The 21,565-nt window shown below is 47.9% G+C and overlaps 8 protein-coding genes across 8 annotated transcripts; 4 read left to right on the top strand and 4 right to left on the bottom strand.

Annotated features, from left to right (window-relative positions):
• Nucleotides 1-2,093: 2,093 nt before the first annotated feature.
• Nucleotides 2,094-4,456, top strand: HD556DRAFT_1398859 (uncharacterized protein). Its single transcript, XM_041303772.1, has 9 exons — nt 2,094-2,329; nt 2,388-2,431; nt 2,488-2,505; nt 2,569-2,780; nt 2,990-3,056; nt 3,112-3,386; nt 3,448-3,578; nt 4,110-4,148; nt 4,209-4,456. The coding sequence occupies exons 1-9, from the start codon at nt 2,193-2,195 to the stop codon at nt 4,240-4,242; spliced, it is 957 nt and encodes a 318-aa protein (XP_041156388.1). The 5' UTR covers nt 2,094-2,192; the 3' UTR covers nt 4,243-4,456.
• A 212-nt stretch (nt 4,457-4,668) lies between these two features.
• Nucleotides 4,669-7,121, top strand: HD556DRAFT_1244052 (uncharacterized protein; the record flags this gene model as incomplete). Its single annotated transcript, XM_041298413.1, has 4 exons — nt 4,669-4,747; nt 4,877-4,931; nt 4,987-5,159; nt 5,209-7,121. 4 exons carry the CDS (start codon nt 4,669-4,671, stop codon nt 7,119-7,121), a joined length of 2,220 nt encoding a protein of 739 aa, XP_041156387.1.
• A 2,321-nt stretch (nt 7,122-9,442) lies between these two features.
• Nucleotides 9,443-10,228, bottom strand: HD556DRAFT_1243990 (uncharacterized protein; the record flags this gene model as incomplete). Its single annotated transcript, XM_041298410.1, has 2 exons — nt 9,443-10,088; nt 10,149-10,228. 2 exons carry the CDS (start codon nt 10,226-10,228, stop codon nt 9,443-9,445), a joined length of 726 nt encoding a protein of 241 aa, XP_041156386.1.
• A 2,128-nt stretch (nt 10,229-12,356) lies between these two features.
• Nucleotides 12,357-13,142, bottom strand: HD556DRAFT_1447134 (uncharacterized protein; the record flags this gene model as incomplete). The annotated part of the gene is made up of 2 exons (XM_041307208.1): nt 12,357-13,002; nt 13,063-13,142. 2 exons carry the CDS (start codon nt 13,140-13,142, stop codon nt 12,357-12,359), a joined length of 726 nt encoding a protein of 241 aa, XP_041156385.1.
• A 1,775-nt stretch (nt 13,143-14,917) lies between these two features.
• HD556DRAFT_1447133 (uncharacterized protein) lies at nt 14,918-15,697 on the bottom strand (the record flags this gene model as incomplete). The annotated part of the gene is made up of 2 exons (XM_041307207.1): nt 14,918-15,557; nt 15,618-15,697. 2 exons carry the CDS (start codon nt 15,695-15,697, stop codon nt 14,918-14,920), a joined length of 720 nt encoding a protein of 239 aa, XP_041156384.1.
• A 777-nt stretch (nt 15,698-16,474) lies between these two features.
• HD556DRAFT_1447132 (uncharacterized protein) lies at nt 16,475-17,269 on the bottom strand (the record flags this gene model as incomplete). The annotated part of the gene is made up of 2 exons (XM_041307206.1): nt 16,475-17,114; nt 17,175-17,269. The coding sequence occupies 2 exons, from the start codon at nt 17,267-17,269 to the stop codon at nt 16,475-16,477; spliced, it is 735 nt and encodes a 244-aa protein (XP_041156383.1).
• A 1,067-nt stretch (nt 17,270-18,336) lies between these two features.
• Nucleotides 18,337-20,057, top strand: HD556DRAFT_1529559 (acid protease; the record flags this gene model as incomplete). The annotated part of the gene is made up of 7 exons (XM_041309417.1): nt 18,337-18,398; nt 18,464-18,548; nt 18,630-18,912; nt 18,970-19,067; nt 19,118-19,601; nt 19,648-19,918; nt 19,973-20,057. Exons 3-7 carry the CDS (start codon nt 18,636-18,638, stop codon nt 20,055-20,057), a joined length of 1,215 nt encoding a protein of 404 aa, XP_041156382.1. The 5' UTR covers nt 18,337-18,398; nt 18,464-18,548; nt 18,630-18,635.
• An 878-nt stretch (nt 20,058-20,935) lies between these two features.
• On the top strand, nt 20,936-21,322 carry HD556DRAFT_1398753 (uncharacterized protein). The gene is made up of 2 exons (XM_041303771.1): nt 20,936-21,200; nt 21,225-21,322. The coding sequence occupies exons 1-2, from the start codon at nt 21,026-21,028 to the stop codon at nt 21,284-21,286; spliced, it is 237 nt and encodes a 78-aa protein (XP_041156381.1). The 5' UTR covers nt 20,936-21,025; the 3' UTR covers nt 21,287-21,322.
• The last annotated feature ends 243 nt before the right edge of the window (nt 21,323-21,565 follow it).

Genomic DNA, 21,565 nt, shown 5'->3' with positions numbered 1-21,565 from the left:
TCCTCGTCATCCAACCTATCGCTCGTTATCGCGTCGCTGGCTGTGCACCCTAATACGGGGCGGTTGGTCTATTATCTGGTGACCGGTAAACCAGCAAATGTTATTGAAGTGATAGCTCACTTGTGTACGAATGTCTGTACGTATGTCTATCATCCGTTACTTGACTGATCAAAGTTGGCAGGTGACGCCTGTCTGGTACTTTTGCTCGAGTCACTGTGCCGTCGTGTTTCCTCGGAGGCCCTGCCAATCTTAAGCTCAAGCATGCATTTTTGGAATCCGGCTTCTACTACGATTACATCCCAGAAGCATGGTGAGTTGGACCACCCACGAGTCTTGTCTGTGAAACCATGCGCCGCGCGCGTGCCTTTGCTATAACATTGAACGCTATCCTTTGCAAATTATCCTGCTCATTCTTCATGCGGCAACAACCACTACACAGCGCCACTAGCAGCCTTGTGATATAGATATCGTGCATCATGCTTCCATATACTCCGATCCGACCTCAGCGGCGCCACGTCACTAGTCACTCCTCGAACGGTAGCACGGGCTGCATCTGAATTCTATATACTTCGAATATGAAAAACCTGAGGCAACGAGCCTGCACGTGGGTTTGATATCCGACTTTCATTTTGAAGGTTCTTGGTTAATCAAACTCTCTAAATGTATTGGTAACTGATACGAGTTAGCGCCTGCTTCAAAGCACATGCTTATGCGGTCATCCAACGGTCATCCGGTTCTGATATAACTTTCTGATGTCAAATTCCATCAAAGGAAATCGAATCCGATGTAATGGCGACCAATCCTATCTCGGATGCGGTCTGTTAGATGAGTCAATGGGCACTGTCTCAATCAGGGAAGTACAACTCATTTGTCGCCTTGCTTCATTGGTCCCAGCTGGGGTCCTATCGCGAATAAGAGCACGGAGCACATATGTACACGACCTGAATCGGTGTAATTGAATTAGTGTCTCTTCCAAGGCTGGAAGAAAATACATTCTACATTCAGTACTTTTCGCTTACATGGTACCTAAAAACTGCCAAACACAAAGTACTACATTGCAGCACCTAATTTGACTGGCAACGTGAGATCCGGGTCATCAAAGATCTTTACAAGTACGACTTGGAATGCTTATCAGAGCACATGCCGATATACTCGAACTATGACGGGTAAAGTCCCGACTATTCTCGGTCCAACCCTTGGACTGAGAATGGTCCGGATTTTATCCAACATATAGGCCGCATCATCGCGCCAACAAAATACAGGTCCTGGTGCGTAAAGACTAGTGTCCCGAGTTATTGAGATGAGACACATCCAACTTGTGGTTGAGCCATTCCATCATCTCGTCATAAGAGAAAGGACCTGCACCGCAGTCGGTGACGAGTAGTCCTATTTACGCAACGCCATGGAGAGTGCCTGGAACGGACCTCCGCAAACAGTGAAGCTGGCCGATATAATTGAGTGTCCAAGTAAATCGAAGCTTCGCGATAAGGGCAAGACGACCCTAGCAGCTGGCTAGTGTGTCTTGGAGGAGGCGTTTACAACGTCTTATTGCACCTCAGGGATTCGGAAGCATGCTCAAGTTGAGCGCCTCCGCGATTGCTTCATGAGCATACAAGTGCCCTTTGACAATCGTGTTTGGAGGAAACTTGTGCGCATCGATCCATGGCATTCTTGGACGACGATCTGCCTTATCTGGTCCCCTTATCGTCGTACTAATGGGAAAGGTTCCTTGGGAAAAAAACCGAAGTGATTCAATTTTGAGGGTGGTCGCGAGTAAAGGATAGCACTTGTAACCCACGCTCAAGATAAACAGTTCGCACGAGAACAGGTACCCGTGGTTTCGCTCCGTCGACGTAAAAAAAATGGAGATGGCAGAGTACTACCATTGATATGATGGAAGATCGAGTAAAACCATCGACGATAGGAAAACTGCTGCTTTATAGGACGGACTGAAATGTGGAAAAAAAGCGGAATGTGGTTGAAAATGAAATATCCAGGACACAGTCCAGGGGAAGATCAGAGCGCTTACTCAGCCTGGTCGCTTATCAATCTGATTATAGTAGCGTGTGATATGCCGCTACGCTACGCCGTCTCCCTAATGCAGCCAATCTATAAACTTCTACAAGTTGAACGAGGTCTTGAACGTTAGAAGACCAACTGAAACTGCGAGCCTACTAGCACCGTTGCCGATAATGTCTGAATCAGTTCTAACAAACACTCGATACGGAAAAGACCTCGTTCGCGTCTTTCGTGTTGTTCGGGATGGTGAGTTTCACCAAGTCGTGGAATACAATGTCAGAGTACTCCTAGAAGGTGATATTGAGACCAGGTCAGTGATTTCCATAGTATACTGTGAACTCCACCGTCTCTAATAGTTGGGTATGCAGCTACACGGTTGCAGACAACTCTGTTATTGTCGCAACAGACTCTAGTATGTAAATCCGTACGATGGTCCAGCTAAAGCTCACCGCATGACGTATCGTATAGTTAAGAACATCACATATTGTACGTGTACTAATGATGGAGGAGATACCAGCTAACCAAGTTGAACACTGCGGCGATTACTAGATCTCGCCAAGATTTCACCCCACATCCTCAACCCAGAACGGTTCGCATTGCATCTCGGAACTTACATCGTTTCCAAGTATGCGCACATACACCGTGCATTCGTGACCTTGGAGAAGTTGCGTTGGTCTCGCATTGCCTTGAGTGCAAATGACCATCCGCACCCGCATTCATTCATTAGAGACGGGAATGACAGACAGACGGTCGAGGTCGAGGTACGGATTTTAATTGGACGTCATCTATGCTTCTCGAGTTCCGACTTGGCGGGTGGAGCGAAACTATGTATCAAAAAGTTGCTGAAGTGGAGTGTTCCCTTGCCGTCACTTGCCGAGCTGCGGCAACTCTCGGTCGAGACACTATCACCCTTCTCTTTCTTAAACATATATATATAGAGCTTATCAAACACTCCTTTCTTTCTCCCCAGGTCGATGCCTCTGCTGGCAAGGACAAGCTCTCAGCTAAAGTAACCTCGGGCATCACCGATCTCTTGGGTGAGCTTATCCTTGCACTCTTGAGCTTGTATTCACACATTCCTGCGCATCGCAGTGCTCAAGTCGGGTGGTTCTGCGTTCCATGGATTCATTCAAGACGAGTACACCACGCTGCAGGAAGTGGACGATCGTGTTTTGTCAACCTCCGTGGACCTGACTTATACATTCGCGCCCTTATCGCTCATCTCCCCCACTGATGACAAGAAACTCGATTTCATTGTCCCAGAGAGCTTCGCCCTCGGAGGTGTTTTGGATGCAGTTAATGTTGCGACGCGGGCGAGAACTGCAACGCTCGATATTTTTGCCCTGGATTCCAGCGCTAGTGTGCAAGTGCGTCATAGACTTCTATCCTCGTGTTGTGCACGTTTCTGATGGTTCTATTTAATGACAGGCAACGTTGTTTAAGATGGGGCAACGCGTCATCGCGGAGAACGCGGGCGTTGAGTCCGTCACGTACAAGCTGCCGAACAAGCACTATATCCCAGTTGATATGAAGTACATTGGAGTGGATAACACTACACCGTTGAGTATCATTTTATTTTTTTCTTCAGCGCCCATTGCCTTTTTTTCTTCTTTTTTGTTCTTGATATCGCCTGGGAGACACCGGCTTTGTCTGTGTTACCTGAGGCCAGTGATCGCAATTGCGATCCAATCGATCGTTTAATTTTGTTGCTGCCTCGGATTTTGAAGACATCTTATGACGCGACACGGGGAGTTTCTAATTAAGGGGAGGGCTAACTTGGCATCAGCTCCCCTGGCTTCTTAAGAATGCCGGCATACTCTGAGGAAGCGATCCACAGTGTTGGGCCGTGAGATTGCTATCCATCATCATCATCATGAGTGTGAAGTTGTTCGCACTGTTCCTGTCGCGGAGATCCGTAGAACAGGGACAGGACAACGAGGGTGGTGATCAGGCTCGATGCAATGCCTTTTCATGACGCCTGCCTTCTCCGGAGCCTATTACCAGACGCCCGGCAGCGATCTGCTATTCATGTTTCCAGCCCTATGACGATTGAATCGGAGCGAGATTACTGATTAAATTTACGGTGATAGGGCGAATGCTGAAGTATTCGTGCCCGTCTCCGCACCAAGGTGAAAGACACGTTTCGTAGGAGTGTTTTGATGAACTGACGTCAGTGTGCGTGTTTGTAGCGGGTTGATCTCCGCCACGATCTCGCGCAAATAGGTGACATCAAATGGCGTCACACGCTAAATTGCCAGCATTGTCTTGACGACGGGAACGGCAATTTGTTTAGGTTTTCGAACTTTTATTTTGATTTTTAGGGAAGATGATGCGGAGGATGAAGAATGGAGAGGATGATGTGGAAGAAGGTCAGAGTTGTAGGATGAACAGACCTTATAGTATAATGAATGGAATGACAGTTAGGGGAAATATGTAAGATTTGATATTATGTAAGAAAGCAGTGTCAACCGATAAGGTATGTATGACATCATAGACGGCCGACGCCGAAGGTTATAGATCCAGGTGTTTTGGTAAGGATAAATATGTGTACAAGGTTTGTGTCATCGGATAGTATCATCCACTCGTCCACGACTTGAACTCTGGAACTTCTTCTTTAACTCTCACTACCATCCACTAGATTCTATACCAATGGGTGGTGACCATCAATGTCCTGTCTGTCAGGCTACTTTCACTCGTCCACAGCACGTCGCTCGTCACATGCGATCACGTATGTACTTTTTTCCATTCTAGCACTAATTTCGCTCCACTTTGCCACGGGAGGCTTTTACCCCCTGTCCTTACAATCTACCTCCACCATCATCATCTCACTGACTAACATCGGCTCGCTCCTCAACAGATACAGGTGATCGCCCCTACAAGTGTCAGTATTGTGGAGACCAATTTGCACGCAGGTAAAGTCTCCAAGCAAATGGTTTATTTGATCTTGGTTAACTTAATCTACCTCAGCGATCTTTTATCGCGCCACGTCAACAAGTGTCATGCAAATGAAAAACCGCCACAAACCGCCACCAATGGTCGTCGCAAAGGCTCTGCTTCAACCTCTCGAGCAACTACTTCGAAGCAAGCATGCGACCAATGCGTCCAATCAAGCTTACCATGCGACGGTTGCAATCCTTGTTGTACGTTTGTGCCCCAAAACCCACGATTCTATTCTTACTCTTGTTCTAGCAAAATGCTCACAACGCAAGGGTCGATGTACTTATGTGAAATTCCACCGTCAAACCGCACCAAGTGGCCCTGGTCATCATGTGCCTCGCCCCGCCTCCCTTTCTTCTTCTCTTGGGAATGGACGGCTATCCCTGGACGACTTCATCCTCGGTCCTTCCCCAGTGAGCGTACCCAGTATGGACACTTCTTCGGGTGATCCGCTTTACACAACCCCATTTTCCTTCAATCATGTGTATGCTTCGTCAGCAAACGCTGTACATCTTCCCATGTCGCTCTCTTCCGACTCCGAGATTGCTGGAAGAAATCGGGCACAAGCTGACCTCATGCGTCATGCCGGAGCTCCCATGCTTGCAAATCCTCAAGGTTCACCGGCACTTCTACCTGAGCTTTACACGGACCATAATCAACCTTCCAACAATTGGCTTGGATGGGGCGAGAGCACAAACCCGGGGTTGACTGCTATACAAACTAGTCAACCCCAGTTCGCGTCTTTGGATGAAGCTTTCTCACAAAATCAATATGGTGCGGACGGTTCAGATAACTTCAGCTCAGAAATGTTCACTGGGCCCTTCATTGGATTAGCCTACCGGCCTCGCCGAGACTCCGTTGATTACAGTGACGGCAGTAGCGCTTCGCAATCCATGCCTTCTAGCGCTACTTCGTCCAACGTCCATCTCCCCCTATCGGCGGGGGATATGTACCAGGGCGTTTCAGAGGAGTTTCAACAGCGAATGCTGCTTGACCCTCAACGCCGAAGAGACTCAATGTCCTCTACCTCTGCACCTGAATCCCACGACCAGCAGTCCGATGAACATTCTCGAGTCGGTGAAGGCGGGTTCTCCTCCGCATTTGGACTCATGTCTATTGACGACCCAAATGTCCTTGCTGGGCTCTCAACAGATGGTGTACCTTTCTTCTCAAACGCTGCAATGAATATGCGACCTCATTCGCCGAACGTTACTCCGATGCCGCCCAAGGCACTATCACAGCAGCAGCTCAGAGATCGCGGCATGTCACTCTCTGCGTTGCCCACACCTGGTTTAGGTCGTGACGACTTCATGTGGAAGGCATTCATACGCACGCCTATGAGTGGACCTCAACTCGCCGGCTCAGAAGCGCCGGGCACCATGCCGCAATCTCCCTCTTCACGCCGAAGAGTTCGTGTGTCCTCTCTTCCAAGTTCCAAAACGCCCACCGTAGAACGAGCCCTTCCTGGTATGGCAAACGGCAATGGAGAGGGAGCTCGCATGACGCTCCATGGCAACCCTGAAGATCTTCGGAGCTATGAAGCTGCTGTCAATGCTCGCAACGCATCGCTCAACCTCAACCTCCCAAAACGGCGAGGTACGCGGGCAAACCCACCTGCATGTGTTTCTTCCGGTGCACGTGGCACTAATCGTCGCACAGATACCACACATTCGCAGTTGAATATCGGTTTTGATTTGAACGCCAGCCGTCCTTCGAGCTCCTCGTCGGCATCGTCACTTTCGCAGGCATTCATGTCTCATCTACCTCCCGTGAAGGGAGCTGCACCACCAATGAATGGGGTGTCCATTTCGTTGCCTGTACCTCGTGTGAGCAGCATGGGAAGTTCAAGCACTCAAAGCGGGTCAAGAGATGGGTCAAGAGAGTCATCTGTTGCCTCTGACTGCACAGGAAGCTCGGAGGGCGAAATATTCCGGCCTGCTTTCAAGCGTCTCCCTTCACAGACTCTGGGTCCGGCCAATGCAAAACGTGCTCAATTCGAAAAGCACGGAGTTGCTGAGAAGGAACCTATCATTGTGAACGGTGACCGTACTATGCTAGGCGTTCCCAATGGCGGCTCGCGTCACGTCACTGTGCTTCCTGGCCGTGCTCGCCAATCGAGCGAGAAACATTCGTCTCGGAATGGTTTAAACGTGCCACGGCAATGAAGCATCCATCCTCCTCACTTCACTTCCGTCACATTCGTTGTTCTGTGTTGTGAACCATACCGTACGTTCTTCTTCTGATACCTAAGGCTATTTGTTGGACATTGTTATTTCTCCTTCGGGTGTTGTCGCTTACTTTTCTTTTGGTTTCTTTGTGTTACAATTTGGATACCTTATTCTCATGTATACTACCGCGCGCGTACGACACCCATACATGAACGCAAGTAGCACTGGTTAGTGATCATAGCATACGCTGCCACTAGCATAGTATGTCACAAAATAAAGCTTGTACAGTCCTGGTAGTTGGGTGTGTGTTGGAGACTGCTGCTGGTACTCGTCGGATTCGAGGGCCGCGGTAATCGTGAGGACCGGTAGATTGTTGTAGAGTTTTATTTGAATATGCTCGTTGGCAGCACCAAGAACTCTATTATAATAGTAAATTTGTAATGGTCGACCAGTGGTGCTATGTACCACTACCAGTAGCTACACTTCATCATTTGTCAAACATGTGAAATCGGACCACCTGGCAGGCCGCAGGGAGTTCCCCTGGTTCCAAGTTTATCACGAATAATTCTTGCAGGAGTGATTATCCACTAGTTCACTTCCGGACGATCAGGTTCGAGTCGGTGCTTTTTTGTCAAACTCGCTGCTTTGAACTTTCTGCTACATTTTTTTTACCTCCGGCACTCCGGCAGTTTCTCGACAGGTAGGCTATGACATTCACTGTGTTCTGGCAGTGTTGTCACAGTCTAATGTTCAAAATCCCAGAGTGACCGTCCGATGCCGTCGTTCGTCCATGATGAGTCACTCACAAGACATGACTCATGAGTCATCATTCGAACTTAGCTGCTACCTTTCTGTTGTCACACAGATACTCAGCGACTCCTTCGGTGCGTTACCCTCGTATGTGGTAGATTGATGGACAAATATACCTAGTAGGCCGTTCATTGTCGATGGTGCGCTAGGCAAAACTCTCTATCGAATCTTTGCCGAGGTACACGTATCTTGGTGATGGCATGACAGAGCACGTACTTCAACAGCCTTCCTTCTAGATTGACGTTCTCAATTTCCTGGCCAATAATGTCAAGGATCTGTCAGCTATCATCAGGTCGAAGCCATCAACGGACGAAACACATTGTGATTTTGCCGACTAAACGCGTAGTGCTATTGATAGGATTTCGTCTTGATGCGATGTGTCGTACATCATTCAGAAATGGGAAATGTGAGTCTCACTATCATTCATCACGGCATTGTACTTTTGTGCAACCCTTAATCACTGTAGGAACCGGACATCTCCGCTAACGACGAACCTACCCCCCATTGTGGATTATGTAGGTGTATCTGATCCTGCAAAGGATCTGATACGACGGAGACGGAAGGCCCCTAAAATTGGAAAAGTAATGTATGACTTGCGACGTTCGCAATCGTTGATTTTTGGGGGTTTTATCGCAGTTGGTGCGTGAGCTTGTGCTTTTCTCCATTTGAGTGGTTACTTAGGCAGCTCAGATGAGTGCTGTTCCCTGCCACTGCCCTACCCAACATACATTTGCAATGGACTATTGCCCCACTTGATTTTACTCTTTCATCTGCTGGCGATGTGCTCTTTCCCTCTCGCGGTCTGGCTTTGAACAATTCTAGCATCATACTGGCTGTTTTAACTGTGACCATCATCGACCACCATGATTCTTCCACCGCAGACTCCTTGTGGTCACCCACCGCTGTTCCCACTGGCAACCCTGCTCCACTTCATCTACCTTGGTTTCTAATTCCAGAGGCTTTGGCGAAGATCTCGCTCGTGCCACCCCTGCTAATTTACATTCGACGAGGATCATGTCACTTGCACTATCACTTTGCAAGGTAGACTCTGTGCAGACCACCGCAGAGAAATGAGGGCGAGCGAGCAAGGGGGTAAAATTTACCGCAGCAGAGAAGGCTGTAAAGTTCCGGGACGTCTGATCTACTGACGGAATCAAAGACGTATAAATATATCGTTTTGGGTACAAAGAAATGATAAATACAAGAAATACATATCACGAGCTTGCGCCCAGTTATTTCTAATGTTGAATTCTGTTTCTTCCAAGCCGTGGCTCGTGAGTACTTGAGTACCGTCCCCGCTGCGATTTTGGTGTCTATTTTTTCACGAGTCCGATAGGTCGGCTTGGGCTTAACATAGAAGGGCCCGGGCCCACATACCATTGACTTAAGCCAGCGCACTTCGTGATTACGACATTGACCTATTGAACGAACCCATCATTGTTTGAAACGTCTTCGAGATAACTGCTATAGTATACACAATCTTCTACGCCAATTTGTACTTCTTCTTTCTACGCCAAGTTGCACTTCTTTTCAACATCCGCAAGAAGTTGGGCCCATTTCCCTCCATTCCAGGAACTGATCCTGGCCCACTCATCTTCCCTCACAACTCGTTTGAACCACAGCAAGTAACAAGCGACGACGATGTCTGCATACGAAAAAGTGTCACCCATGAACCACTTCCCCTCTGTCTTCTGGTACCATTTGTAAACAGTATTCTTGTACCCCTTCTCTAGTAGGGCCCAGTCTTCATCGTAACTCTCATCCCAAGGCAGCGCGATGTCTATGGAACGAGCTTTGGTGAAGAACTTCACACTGGAGGGACTCATGATTTCCGTGGAGCGCACCCAGATAGACTTGATAGAAGGCGTAATGATTTGGTCCAAATGGGCAGAGTTGAACTCGCGTATCGCAGATTCTGAGTTGTTAGGAAAAACAGGCTTCTCGGGATATGTCTTCTCGAGGTAGGAGGTGATTTCGAGGGAGTCGGTGATGAGGGCGCCGGTGTTAGGGTCGCTGAGGACCGGGATGGGGTAAACATCCGTGCCGTCTAAACGTTTGTCTGGCTTTGCACCGATGGCCTGCATAGCGGTCGAGATGTCTTTGTATTCGACCCAGACAGTCACGAACGGAAGACCCTTGTAGCTCAAAACGAACCTAAGACGTAGTAGACTTTGGTCAGATATCAAAGTAACATGCAGAACATAAATTACTGACCTCGGCTTTGCGGGGTTGGGCGACCAGCTAATGCCTGGTAAGTTGGAGACGATATCATATAGGACAAGTGTCTGCGTCATTGTGTACTAAGACGTGGGGTTTGAAGTGCTACGGCCAATCTTGAGACTCTTTTTAAAGGCTGAGGGGCTTCATTGGTAAGCATCTGAGCTTGGTTAGCATGCTTGAACATCGGAACTATACCTGCATGCAGCATGGATTATGGGCGATGTACTACCGCCGCAGTTGGACAGATTGATAATGATAGAACCAGAATAACAAGGCGCCGTCGTGCCAGCGGAACCAAATCCATATGGGATTGGGATCAAGCTTGTACCTTGTTAGAAGCCAGTGGCGTCATCAGATGCTGCGTTGGAGTGCCTGACCTCCTCTAACGGGGGTATGAATTAGAAATGCAACCAATTGGGCGCATTACGGTTACACGCACGCATAGAGTATGGTGTTGGTATCATCCTTGATGCATGCTAGTAAGAGGCCTGGGACACTGAATAATCGAGAAGAAGGTTCACTTACGGGTGTCAAGCACCCGCCAGATGTTATAGTTGATCAGCTCCCAGCAGCCCACTGCACAAGGGAGGCAGCCATTCCTTTTTTGTGGCCTGCACTTGCGCATTGTACAAAATGTGATGCCCGCTTTGTAGTCTAGATGACTCAGCCTGACTGACCGTTTGCGCTGCTATCTATGTTAGTAAGTTAATCCGAGGACGTCCGGAACATGCAAACTCTAGGTCCAGTCTACGTAGAGTCTGCTCTAAGTCCTGTCTCAGTGGTGGAGGCTGTACTGTCATAAGTTTTGATACAAAGCCAGGGATACTAGAAAAATAGTTATGCATACTCACCTAGCATTGCCAGCCCCCATATATGTATGCATACAGGTGGAGAATTACTTGAGGAAGCATACATGATGAAGCATACAGTTCGAAAACAGGTCGTCTCGGATATTTCCGCCCGTCTGTTTGCCTAAAGATAGATTTAGCATGGTTCTCGGACATCTCCACCCCGTCTCAATTAGGATGCTTGCCTTAAGATAGATTTAGCATGGTGCTCGGACATCTATGCATCTCTGCCCATCTTAATTTTAAGGACAAGTTTGAAATGGGAAATGGGAAATGTAAGTCTTACGATTGTTCACCATGACATTGTAATTTTACTACGCAACCCTCAATCACTGTATGAACCGGACATCTCCGCTAACGACGAAACCCACCATTGTAGATTCTGCAAAGGATCTGATACGACGAAGACGGAAGACCCCTAAAATTAGAAAAGTAATGTATGACTTGCGACCTTCGCAATACCTTAATTTTTGGGGGTTTATCGCAGTTGGTGCGTAAGCTTGTGCTTTTGAACTTTTCCCTTTGAGTGGTTACTTAGGCGGCTCAGATCAGTACTGTTCCCTGCCACTGCCCTAGTACCCAACATATATTTGCAATGGACTATTGCCTCATTTGATTTTACTCTTTCCTCTGCTGGCGGGCGATGTGCTCTTCCCCTCTAGCGGTCCGGCCTTGAACAATTCTGGTACCCCACTGGTTGTTTTAACTGTGACCATCATCGATCACCATGATTCTTCCACCGCCGACTCCTTGTGGTCACCCACCGCTGTTCCCATTGGCAACCCTGTTCCACAAGTTCATCTACCTTGGTTTCTAATTCCAGAGGCTTTTGGTGAATATCTCGCTCGTGCCACCCCTGCTAATTATTCGACGAGGATCATGTCGCTTGTACTGTCACTTTGCAAGGCAGACTCTGTGCAGACCACCGCAGAGAAATGAGGCCGAGCGAGCAAGGAGGTAAAATTTACAGCAGCAGAGAAGGCGGTAAAGTTCCGGGACATCCGAGCTACTGACGGAATCAAAGACGTATGAATTCAATGTTTGATATCGTGTTGGGTACAAAGAAACGACAAATACAAGAAATACATATCGCGAGCCTGCGCCCAGTTATTTCTAATATTCTTTTTCTTCCAAGTCGTGACTCGTGAGTACTTGAGTACCTTCCCCGCTGCGATTTTGGTGTCGATTTTGTCACGAGTCCGATAGGTTGGCTTGGGCTTAACATAGAAGGGCCCGGGCCCACATAACATTGACCTAAGCCAGCGCACTTCGTGATTACAACGTTGACCTATTGAACGAACTATCATTGTTTGAAACGTCTCCGAAACAACTGTTACATATGCGCAATCTTCTACTACGCCAATTTGCATTTCTTCTCAACATCCGCAAGAAGTTGGGCCCATTTCCCTCCATTCCAGGAACTGATCCTGGCCCACTCATCTTCCCTCAGAACTCGTTTGAACCACAGTAAGTAACAAGCGACGACGATGTCTGCATACGAAAAAGTGTCACCCATGAACCACTTCCCCTCTGTCTTCTGGTACCATTTGTAAACAGTATTCTTGTACCCCTTCTCTAGCAGGGCCCAGTCTTCATTGTAACTCTGATCCCAAGGCAGCGCGATGTCTATGGAACGAGCTTTGGTGAAGAACTTCACACTGGCGGGACTCATGATGTCCGTGGAGCGTACCCAGATGGACTTGATAGAAGGCGTAATGATTTGGTCCAAATGGGCAGAGTTGAACTCGCGTATCGCGGATTCTGAGTTGTTAGGAAAAACAGGCTTCTCGGGATATGTCTTCTCGAGGTAGGAAGTGATTTCGAGGGAGTCGGTGATGAGGGCACCGGTGTTAGGGTCGCTGAGGACCGGGATGGGGTAAACATCCGTGCCGTCTAAACGCTTGTCTGGCTTTGCACCGATGGCCTGCATAGCGGTCGAGATGTCTTTGTATTCGACCCAGACAGTCACGAACGGAAGACCCTTGTAGCTCAAAACGAACCTGAGACGTAGTAGACTTTGGTCAGATATCAAAGTAACATGCAGAACATAAATTACTGACCTCGGCTTTGCAGGGTTGGGCGACCAGCTAATGCCTGGTAAGTTGGAGACGATATCATATAGGACAAGTGTCTGGGTCATGGTGTACTAAGACGTGGGGTTTGAAGTGCTACGGCCAATATTGAGACTCTTTTTAAAGGCTGAGCGGCTTCGTTGGTAAGCATCTGAGCTTGGTTAGCATCCTCGAACACCGGAACTATACCTGCATGCAGCATGGATTATGGGCGATGTAGTACCACCGCAGTTGCAAAGATTGATAACGATAGAACCAGAATAAAGAGACAGCGTCATGCCAGCGATCTTGGAAATCTTTTTAAAGACTGAGTGGCTTCATTGGTTAGCATTCTTGAACACCGGAACTATACCTCCATGCAGCATGAATGATGGGCGATGTACCGCCGCCGCAGTTGGAAAGATTGATAACCATAGGACCAGAATAAAAAGGCGCCGTCATGCCAGCGGAACCAGATCCATATGAGAATGGGAAAAAGCTCGTGCCTTGTTAGCAGCCAGTGGTGTCATCAGATGCTGCGTTGGAGTGCCTGACCTCTTCTAACGGGGGTATGAATTAGAAACCAATTGGGCACATTACGGTCATACGCATAGAGTATGGTGTTGGTATTGATCCTTGATGCATACTAGTAAGAGGCCTAGGACATTGAATCATCGAGAAGAAGGTTCACTTACGGGTGTCAAGCGCTGCCAGAGGGTATAGTTGATCCGCTCCCAGCAGCCCACTACACACAAGGGAGGCAGCCATTCCTTCTTTGTGGCCTGCACTTGCGCATTCTACAAAATGTGATGCGCACTTTGTGGCTGTACACGTCTAGATGACTCAGCCTGACTGACCGTATCTGTGTTCGGTGACCTTCGGTCGTTGCTTTATTGCAAAGGCAGACTTTTATACACTACATTTGCACCAATGTCTCTTCGCTTCCTCTTCAAACTCGACGGCTTTTGATACGGGACATATGGTTAACGAATGAGCAAAGAGATCTGTTCTGAAATCGAGAACTGTGCGAGAGAGCGAAACCTTGGCAGCCTTTGAGAGTAGTCGCCAATGAATCTGTATGCGTTTCACTGTCCAACAGGAGCAGTAAGTATGAGAATAGAACGTGATTCGTCGAATACAGTGGTTCTTGAGCAGTTGGACTTCGACGAATCGACGATGTAGAGCTGTTAATAACGCAAAATAGGTTTTGTGGAGAGAAGAACGCACGTTCGAGGCAAACGCGAGCCCATCAGCCAGTATGTGCGCCGGGAAAAGAAAAGCGAGAGCTTCGTCAATGTCTGTTTCACAGCCACGATGAGAATAGGCAACGCACGATTGCCGTCACTGAGAGGTTCTATTGGTTCCTGTGAAAATAGCATGGGCAAGGTGAGAGAACAGTGGGTAACAGGAGGACAGTGAATATCGTTTGCATATCGTGAAGTCACCCCCAGGTAGAACGACGTAACCGTTTTATTTCCAGTAGTTTTTATTGTCGTATTGTCGTGATACCTGGGAACCAATTCATGAAAAGTACAGGTGGTCGCCATATAGTACTGGAACGAAAGAACGAAAAAGGATCAATGAGAAGTGATAACAGGATGTGAGCTTGCGTCAGTGTTCTACGGCGTGCTGGAAGAGCAACTTGGAGGTCAAAAGGATTGCAAAGACAATCGACACCGAGCGGTCCGAGCCGGCAGCTATTCGTGCTAGAAGTTAGTCCAATCCTGGCTTAGGGGTCCAGGCTCACACAACATCCTAAGCGTGCACACTTTGTGACTATGATGCTGGCTTGCGTTGACCTGTGGAAGGAACTTATCATTGTTTGAAATGTCTCCGAAATAAATGTGATAGTATGCGCAATCCTCTACGCCAATTCGCACTCCTTCTCAACATCCGCAAGAAGTTGGGCCCATTTCCCCCCATTCCAAGAACTGATCCTGACCCACTCATCTTCCTTCAAAATTCGTTTGTACCACAATAAACAAGAAGCCACGATGATGTCTGCATACGAAAAAGTGTCGCCCATGAACCACTTTCCATCCGTCTTCTGGTACCATTCGTAAGCAGTATTGTACCCCTTCTCTAGTAGGGCCCAGTCTTCACCGTAAGTCGCATCCCAAGGCAGCGGCACGTCTATCGAACGAACTCTGATGAAGAACTTCGCACTGGCGGGACTCATTATTTCCGTGGAGCGTGCGAAGATAGGCTTTACACCAGGTATAATGAATCTGAAATGGGCAGAGTCGAACTCGCGTATCAAAGATTCTGAGTTGTTGGGGAAAACGGCCTTCTCGGGATATGTCTTTTCGAGGTAGGAGGCGATTTCGAGGGAGTCACTGATGAGGGCACCGGTGTTAGGGTCGCTGAGGACCGGGACGGTGTAAACATCCGTGCCGTCTGAACGCTTGTTTGGCTTTGCACCGATGGCCTTCATAGTGATCGAGATGTCTGAGTATTCGACCCAGACAGTCACGAACGGAAGACCCTTGTAGTTCAAAACGAGCCTGAGGCATAGTAGACCTTAATCAGATATCAAAGTGACATACAGGACATGAATTACTGACCTCGGCTTTGCAGGGTTGGGTGACCAGTTATTGCCTGGTAGGTTGGAGAGGATGTCGTACAGGACAAGTGTCTGGGTCATGGTGTACTAAGACGTTGGGTTTGAAGTGCTACGGCCAATCTTGAGAACTCTTTTTAAAGGCTGAGCGGCATCATTGGTAAGCATCTGAGCTTGGTTAGCATGCTTGAACATCGGAACTATACCTCCATGCAGCATGGATCATGGGCGATGCACCGCCGCAGTTGGAAAGTTAGCAACCAGTGGTGTCATCGGAAGCTGTGTCGGAGTGGCTGACCTCCTCTAACGCGACGCGCGTTATGGTGGGGTATGATTCAGAAATGTGACCAAGGCGCATTACGGTTACCTTCACACATAGAGGTACAGTATAGTGTTGGTATTGATCCTTGATGCGTACTAAGAGGCCTAGGACGTTGAGTCATCGAGAAGAGGTTCACGTACGAGTGTCAAGCGCCCGCCAGAGGTTATAATTGATCAGCTCCCAGCAGCCCACTACACACAAGGGAGGTATCTATGTTAGTAAGTTAGTCAGCTGTAAGCTCGTTGCTTACATGAGTTCCCATAATCACCACCGCGATAATCAAAGCACGCTTTGATTATCACTGCCTTTTGGCGTAACTGTTATGTAAGGGACGACAGTCTTAACTACGTAGTCAGCCAATAAAAGATCGTTTATCGTTTACGTACATCAGCTCAGGCTCAAGGGGGTCCAGGCCCACACAACATTGACCTAAGCCAGACATGTGGTGCACACTTCGTGATTACGACGGTGGCCTGAGTTGACCTGTTGAAGGAACTTATCAATGTCTCCGAAATCAATGCTATAGTACACGCAGTCTCCTACGCTAATCCGCACTCCTTCTCGACATCTGCGAGAACTTGGGCCCATTTCCCTCCATTCCAAGAACTGATCCTGACCCACTCATCCTCCTTCAAAACTCGTTTGAACCACAGCAAATAACAAGCTACAATGATGTCTGCATACGAAAAAGTATCGCCCATGTACCACTTCCCGTCTGTCTTCTGGTACCATTCGTAAGCAGTATTGTACCCCTTCTCTAGTAGGGCCCAGTCTTCATCGTAAGTCGCATCCCAAGGCAGCGGGACGTCTATCGAACGAACTTTGATGAAGAACTTAGCACTGGCGGGACCCAATATTTCTGCGGAACGCGCAAAGAGAGACTTTGCAGCAGGTAGAATGAGTCTGGTATGGGCGGAGTTGAACTCGCGTATCGAGGATTCTGAGTTGTTGGGGAAAATGGCTTTCTCAGGATATGTCTTCTCGAGGTAGGAGGCGATTTCGAGGGAGTCACTGATGAGGGCGCCGGTGTTGGGGTCGTTGAGGACGGGAACGGTGCAAAATTCCGAGCCGTCTGAGCGTTTGTTTGACTTTGCACCGATGGCCTTCATAGCGATCGAGATGTCTGAGTATTCGACCCAGACGGTCACGAATGGAAGACCCTTGTAGTTCAAAACGAACCTGGGGCGCAGTAGGCTGGTCAGATATCAAAGTGTGACATACAGAACCTGAATTACTGACCTCGGCTTTGCGGGGTTGGGTGAAAAGTTATTGCCTGGTAGGTTGGAGAGGGTGTCGTACAGGACAAGTGTCTGCATCGTGGCGTACTGAGACATGGGGTTTGAAGTGCTGCGGCCAATCTTGAAACTCTTTTTAAAGGCTGAACGGCTTCATTGGTAAGCACCTGAGCTTGGTTAGCGCATCGGTGTGTTCTTGAACACCGAACTATATCTGTGTATAGAGGCAACCATATGGCGTGAATTGTGCCGCCGCAGTTGCAAAGTTAGTAACCAGTGGCCCATCATCGGATGCCTGTGTGTTGGAGTGGCTGACCTCCTCTAACGCGTTATGGTGGGGTATAAATTAAAAATACAACCAAGGCCCTGTGACGCATTACAGTTAGCTCGATACACAGAGACACAGTATAGCGTTGGTATTGACCCTTGATGCTTACTAGTCCACATTGGGCAGACTAGGACATTGAACCGTATCAGGAAGCCGGCTCACATACGGGTCTCAAGCGCTAGCCAGATATTGTGCTTGATCAGCTCCCGATAGGCCACGACACATGAGGAAGGCAGCCATTCATTCTTCGTGTCCTGCACTTGCGCATGGTACAACTGTTAAGTGTGATCGCGCTTTGTGGCGGTATAAGTCTAGATGATAAGCCTGACTGACCATATATGTCATACTCCGGGAACGCTATCATCATTCTCCACCAAAGCCTGCTTTCTATATTATCTTACTGACAGTGCCGGATACACTGTTGCCGAGTTATTCAGCATCAATGTCTCAGGTATGGGGGATTGTACCACTGTGTCCTATAATCTATCGGCATCAGACCTGAGACAAGTTTTCAAAAACACGAGCGCACGTCCATACCACCGTCCCTGTCAGCCATCAATGCATCAACATCCTCGCATCGCGAACAGCAACGACGACTTAGACATGTTGTCCGTTTCTGGATCCTTCATTGAAGTTAGACAAGCTTCAAAGAACATTCCGTCTTATGCACTCACTAAGTTGAATGAGCCCAAATAAGCACTCCGTTTCCTGCCAGTGGCGAGAGCAGAATTTTGACTCAAAAGTGATCAAGGCCGCTCCGAGTTGGAACGTGTAGAGCGTTACGTAAATACTGTTTAAATGAGTATATCACGCCTTTCTTAAGCTTGATCAATGATCAGTGACTACTACTATGCAGTACTGAGGGTTTTTGCTAACAGGTTTTACAATAAAATCCTGCAGGTCATTTTCAGACTTCTGCTGCAACTATTCAAATACTCACTATCCGACAATTATTTCCTGCATAGATGAATTTCATGGGACTCGAATAGTAAATACATCTCCACGCGATGCATCGATGAGCCCCGTGGCCCAGTCACATTTCAAGTTAAGGTAATCATTTCTGAATCTTGTCATCATTAGCTTCTGCGATTCAGATATTGCCAGAATAACGTTCTGATGCTTTTACTACAGACCACCATGGTTCCCTCCAGATCGCTGTCATCCCTTCTTGCCCTCCCGGCACTTGCCTTCCTCTCACTGTCAGCAAGCGCTTCCCCTCATCCTCGGACAGCGTCAAGCACGGCTACTCTTAAGCTCGCTGTGAGAATAAACTCGTACGGGATCCAGAACATTGCAGTTGCAGATAGAGCTCGAATCCAAGCCCAACAAGCTGGCGGCAGCTCTTCCATCAATGTAACCAATAATATGATGCTATACACTGCTGACATCGGCGTGGGGAGTCCACCAACGTACTGTAAGCTGCTCGTTCTTCCGCAATTTCTTCATCTGAGGCATTGTCGATTTCATACAGACACAGTTCTGATAGACACCGGAAACGCAAATATCTGGATCGGAGCCAAAAAACCTTACGAGAAGACTGCTACAAGCCAGGACACAGGCAATACATTCGTGAGTGTTTGTTTTTCCGGGACACATACATTTTGTCAAAGCGTTTCCAGAGTATTGCATATGGCGATGGTAGTTCCGTTTCTGGAGAGGAATATACAGACACCGTAACGCTTAACTCTGATCTGGTTATCAGCAACCAATCTATTGGCGTCGCATCTCAAACCTCAGTAGTTGAAGGCATCAATGGATTTCTTGGCCTTGGACCAGTTGATTTAACGCGAGGCACCGTCAGTAATACAGGTGAAGTTGCACCTGTGATGGAAAACCTCTATATGCAAGGAACGATTGGTTCGGAAGTACTTGGAGTGTTCTTCGCACCTGCTTCCTCCGATGATAGCAGTGGAGAGCTCACATTCGGCGATTATGACGCCTCCAAAATCACTGGAGACATTAGCTACGTACCGATCACATCGACATCTCCAGCGAGTACATTTTGGGGCATTGATCAATCCATCAGCTATGGGGATACGCCCATTTTGAATCAAAAAGCTGGTATCGTCGATACCGGATGCACCCTGATTCTCCTTGCCACTGGTAGGTGTCCCATGCGACATGAAAACCCTTCTAATCCATTATTCAGATGCCTTCGAGAAATATCAGTCTGCCACGGGGGGAACCCTCGATGAGGCCACTAGCTTGTTAAAGATCTCATCCGACCAGTACGAGAAGCTGTCATCCTTGTATTTCACTATTGGCGAGCTCACTTACGAGCTCACCCCGAATGCGCAAATCTGGCCTCGATCGTTGAACACCGTCGTTCACGGTGATGCCAACAGCATATACCTGGTCGTCGCTGACATTGGGAACCCCAGCGGTTCTGGCTTGGATTTCGTGAACGGCTACTATTTCCTGTACGTCGAGTTACATTTTCCAGGAAAATGTGTTGCTGAATTGTTCTTCCATAGCGAGCGATTTTATTCGGTGTACGACACGACAAACTCCCAAGTCGGGTTCGCCACCACTGAGTGGACTTATGCTATAACAAATTAAATTCCTATTCATATCAGCATATATGCCCAACAACGTACCTTACTTGAATTTTGTGTTTAACGTGCATCGGTCCATGATTGAGAGCGATGGTGCTATGGTAAACTTACTAACCGGACTCTGATCATGACGACTTTCTTCCAGCATCTTATGTGTGCTCAGCATAAGATTAACCCCGTTATGTCCACTGCATAGCAAAGTTATAAAAAAATATGAAGCCCTGAGATCAAAGTCATGATTCTGTGTACACGAGGAAGATCTTGATTAGAAGTATATAGTTTTGTTATCAGCATCGTAGTTGGTGCAACGTGAGGTTACTGGTCATAGAATATTCTGCCATCAATACAAACCACACGATTGCTTTGACATCATGGCTTGATCGGCTGATCAAGTTATCACTTAGACTCGACGATGACCAGTCTGACGTACTCACTGCGACTCGGAATTCGAATTCAGAACTTCCAGAATCCAGATGTGACTTGAACTTTAAAAAAAATCTACGTTATGTAAATGCTCGGGCGCTGAAGCCTGCTGCAAGGCCTGAATATTGGTGAATGTCAGAGATCTGGCCAGTCTGGGGCCAAAGTCTGGGGCGGAGTCTGGGGCCAGAGTCTGGGGCGTTCGGCAAACACGGCTGACCCGGGCTGAGTTTGAATTGTTTTTGTCACGTGTTTGCTTTGTGACAATTCCAAAGCCGCCCGCCATCATCGTGCCTCCTGCCAGTACTAGTGTGCCCGTCGTAGATGGCTAGCGGCTGCCGACACACCCGCCAATCTACTCACCACATGCAGTTAGCATGCTATGTTCGTGCTTCTCCGCACCAAAACCAGTCAAAATTATGATCGTCAATCCACTGTCCCAACACTTGTGCTTCCTCAACGTGTCTTGATTCTGCTACCAGTGTCTGCCGCACCTTCGTTGCTGTGTTTTCTGCTTCCCATTTTCGATCTCCTCCGCTGTCTACTCTCAACATGTTTTCGATCTGCTCTGCTGTCTACATCCTTTCTGCTCGGCTCTCGATGTTTGCGATCCGCTCTCAGGCTGTTGTCTATTTCGTTTATGCTCGGCTCTCAATGTACTTTCGAGGTATACTCCACCTGTTTCGCATCGGTTTCACTATTTTCCAGCTGCTTTCGTATACCGATTGTATTCCGCATAATACCTACTAAGCAATCAAAGCATATTTGACACTATTTAAGCACATTCTGGGAGGACAGCGCGAGTGTGCGTGAATGCGCCTAAATGTGCGCAATATAAAAGAAGCACAATAGTATAGAGCACATGGGGCACTGCCCCGTCTTATAGAAAATATGCTGTCAGTCCGGATATCGAGCGAAATGCGCGAGTATGTGCGCTGTCTCTCAAACGCACATTTCAACACATTCAGCCCTATTCGAGCACAGCTGATTCTCACTGGGAGTACTGAGTACTGATCCCCAGGGAAAACTGGACATGGCCAAAATGGTTGAGATCAAGCGGAATATGACGAATTTAGAAGCACCATATTTCAC

The sequence above is a fragment of the Suillus plorans genome (assembly GCF_016647745.1).
Source record: "Suillus plorans strain S12 chromosome Unknown HD556scaffold_60, whole genome shotgun sequence".
Taxonomy (NCBI): Eukaryota; Fungi; Basidiomycota; class Agaricomycetes; order Boletales; family Suillaceae; genus Suillus; species Suillus plorans.
Note: the sequence above shows the minus strand (reverse complement) of the source record. Positions and strands in the feature narration are given on the sequence as shown.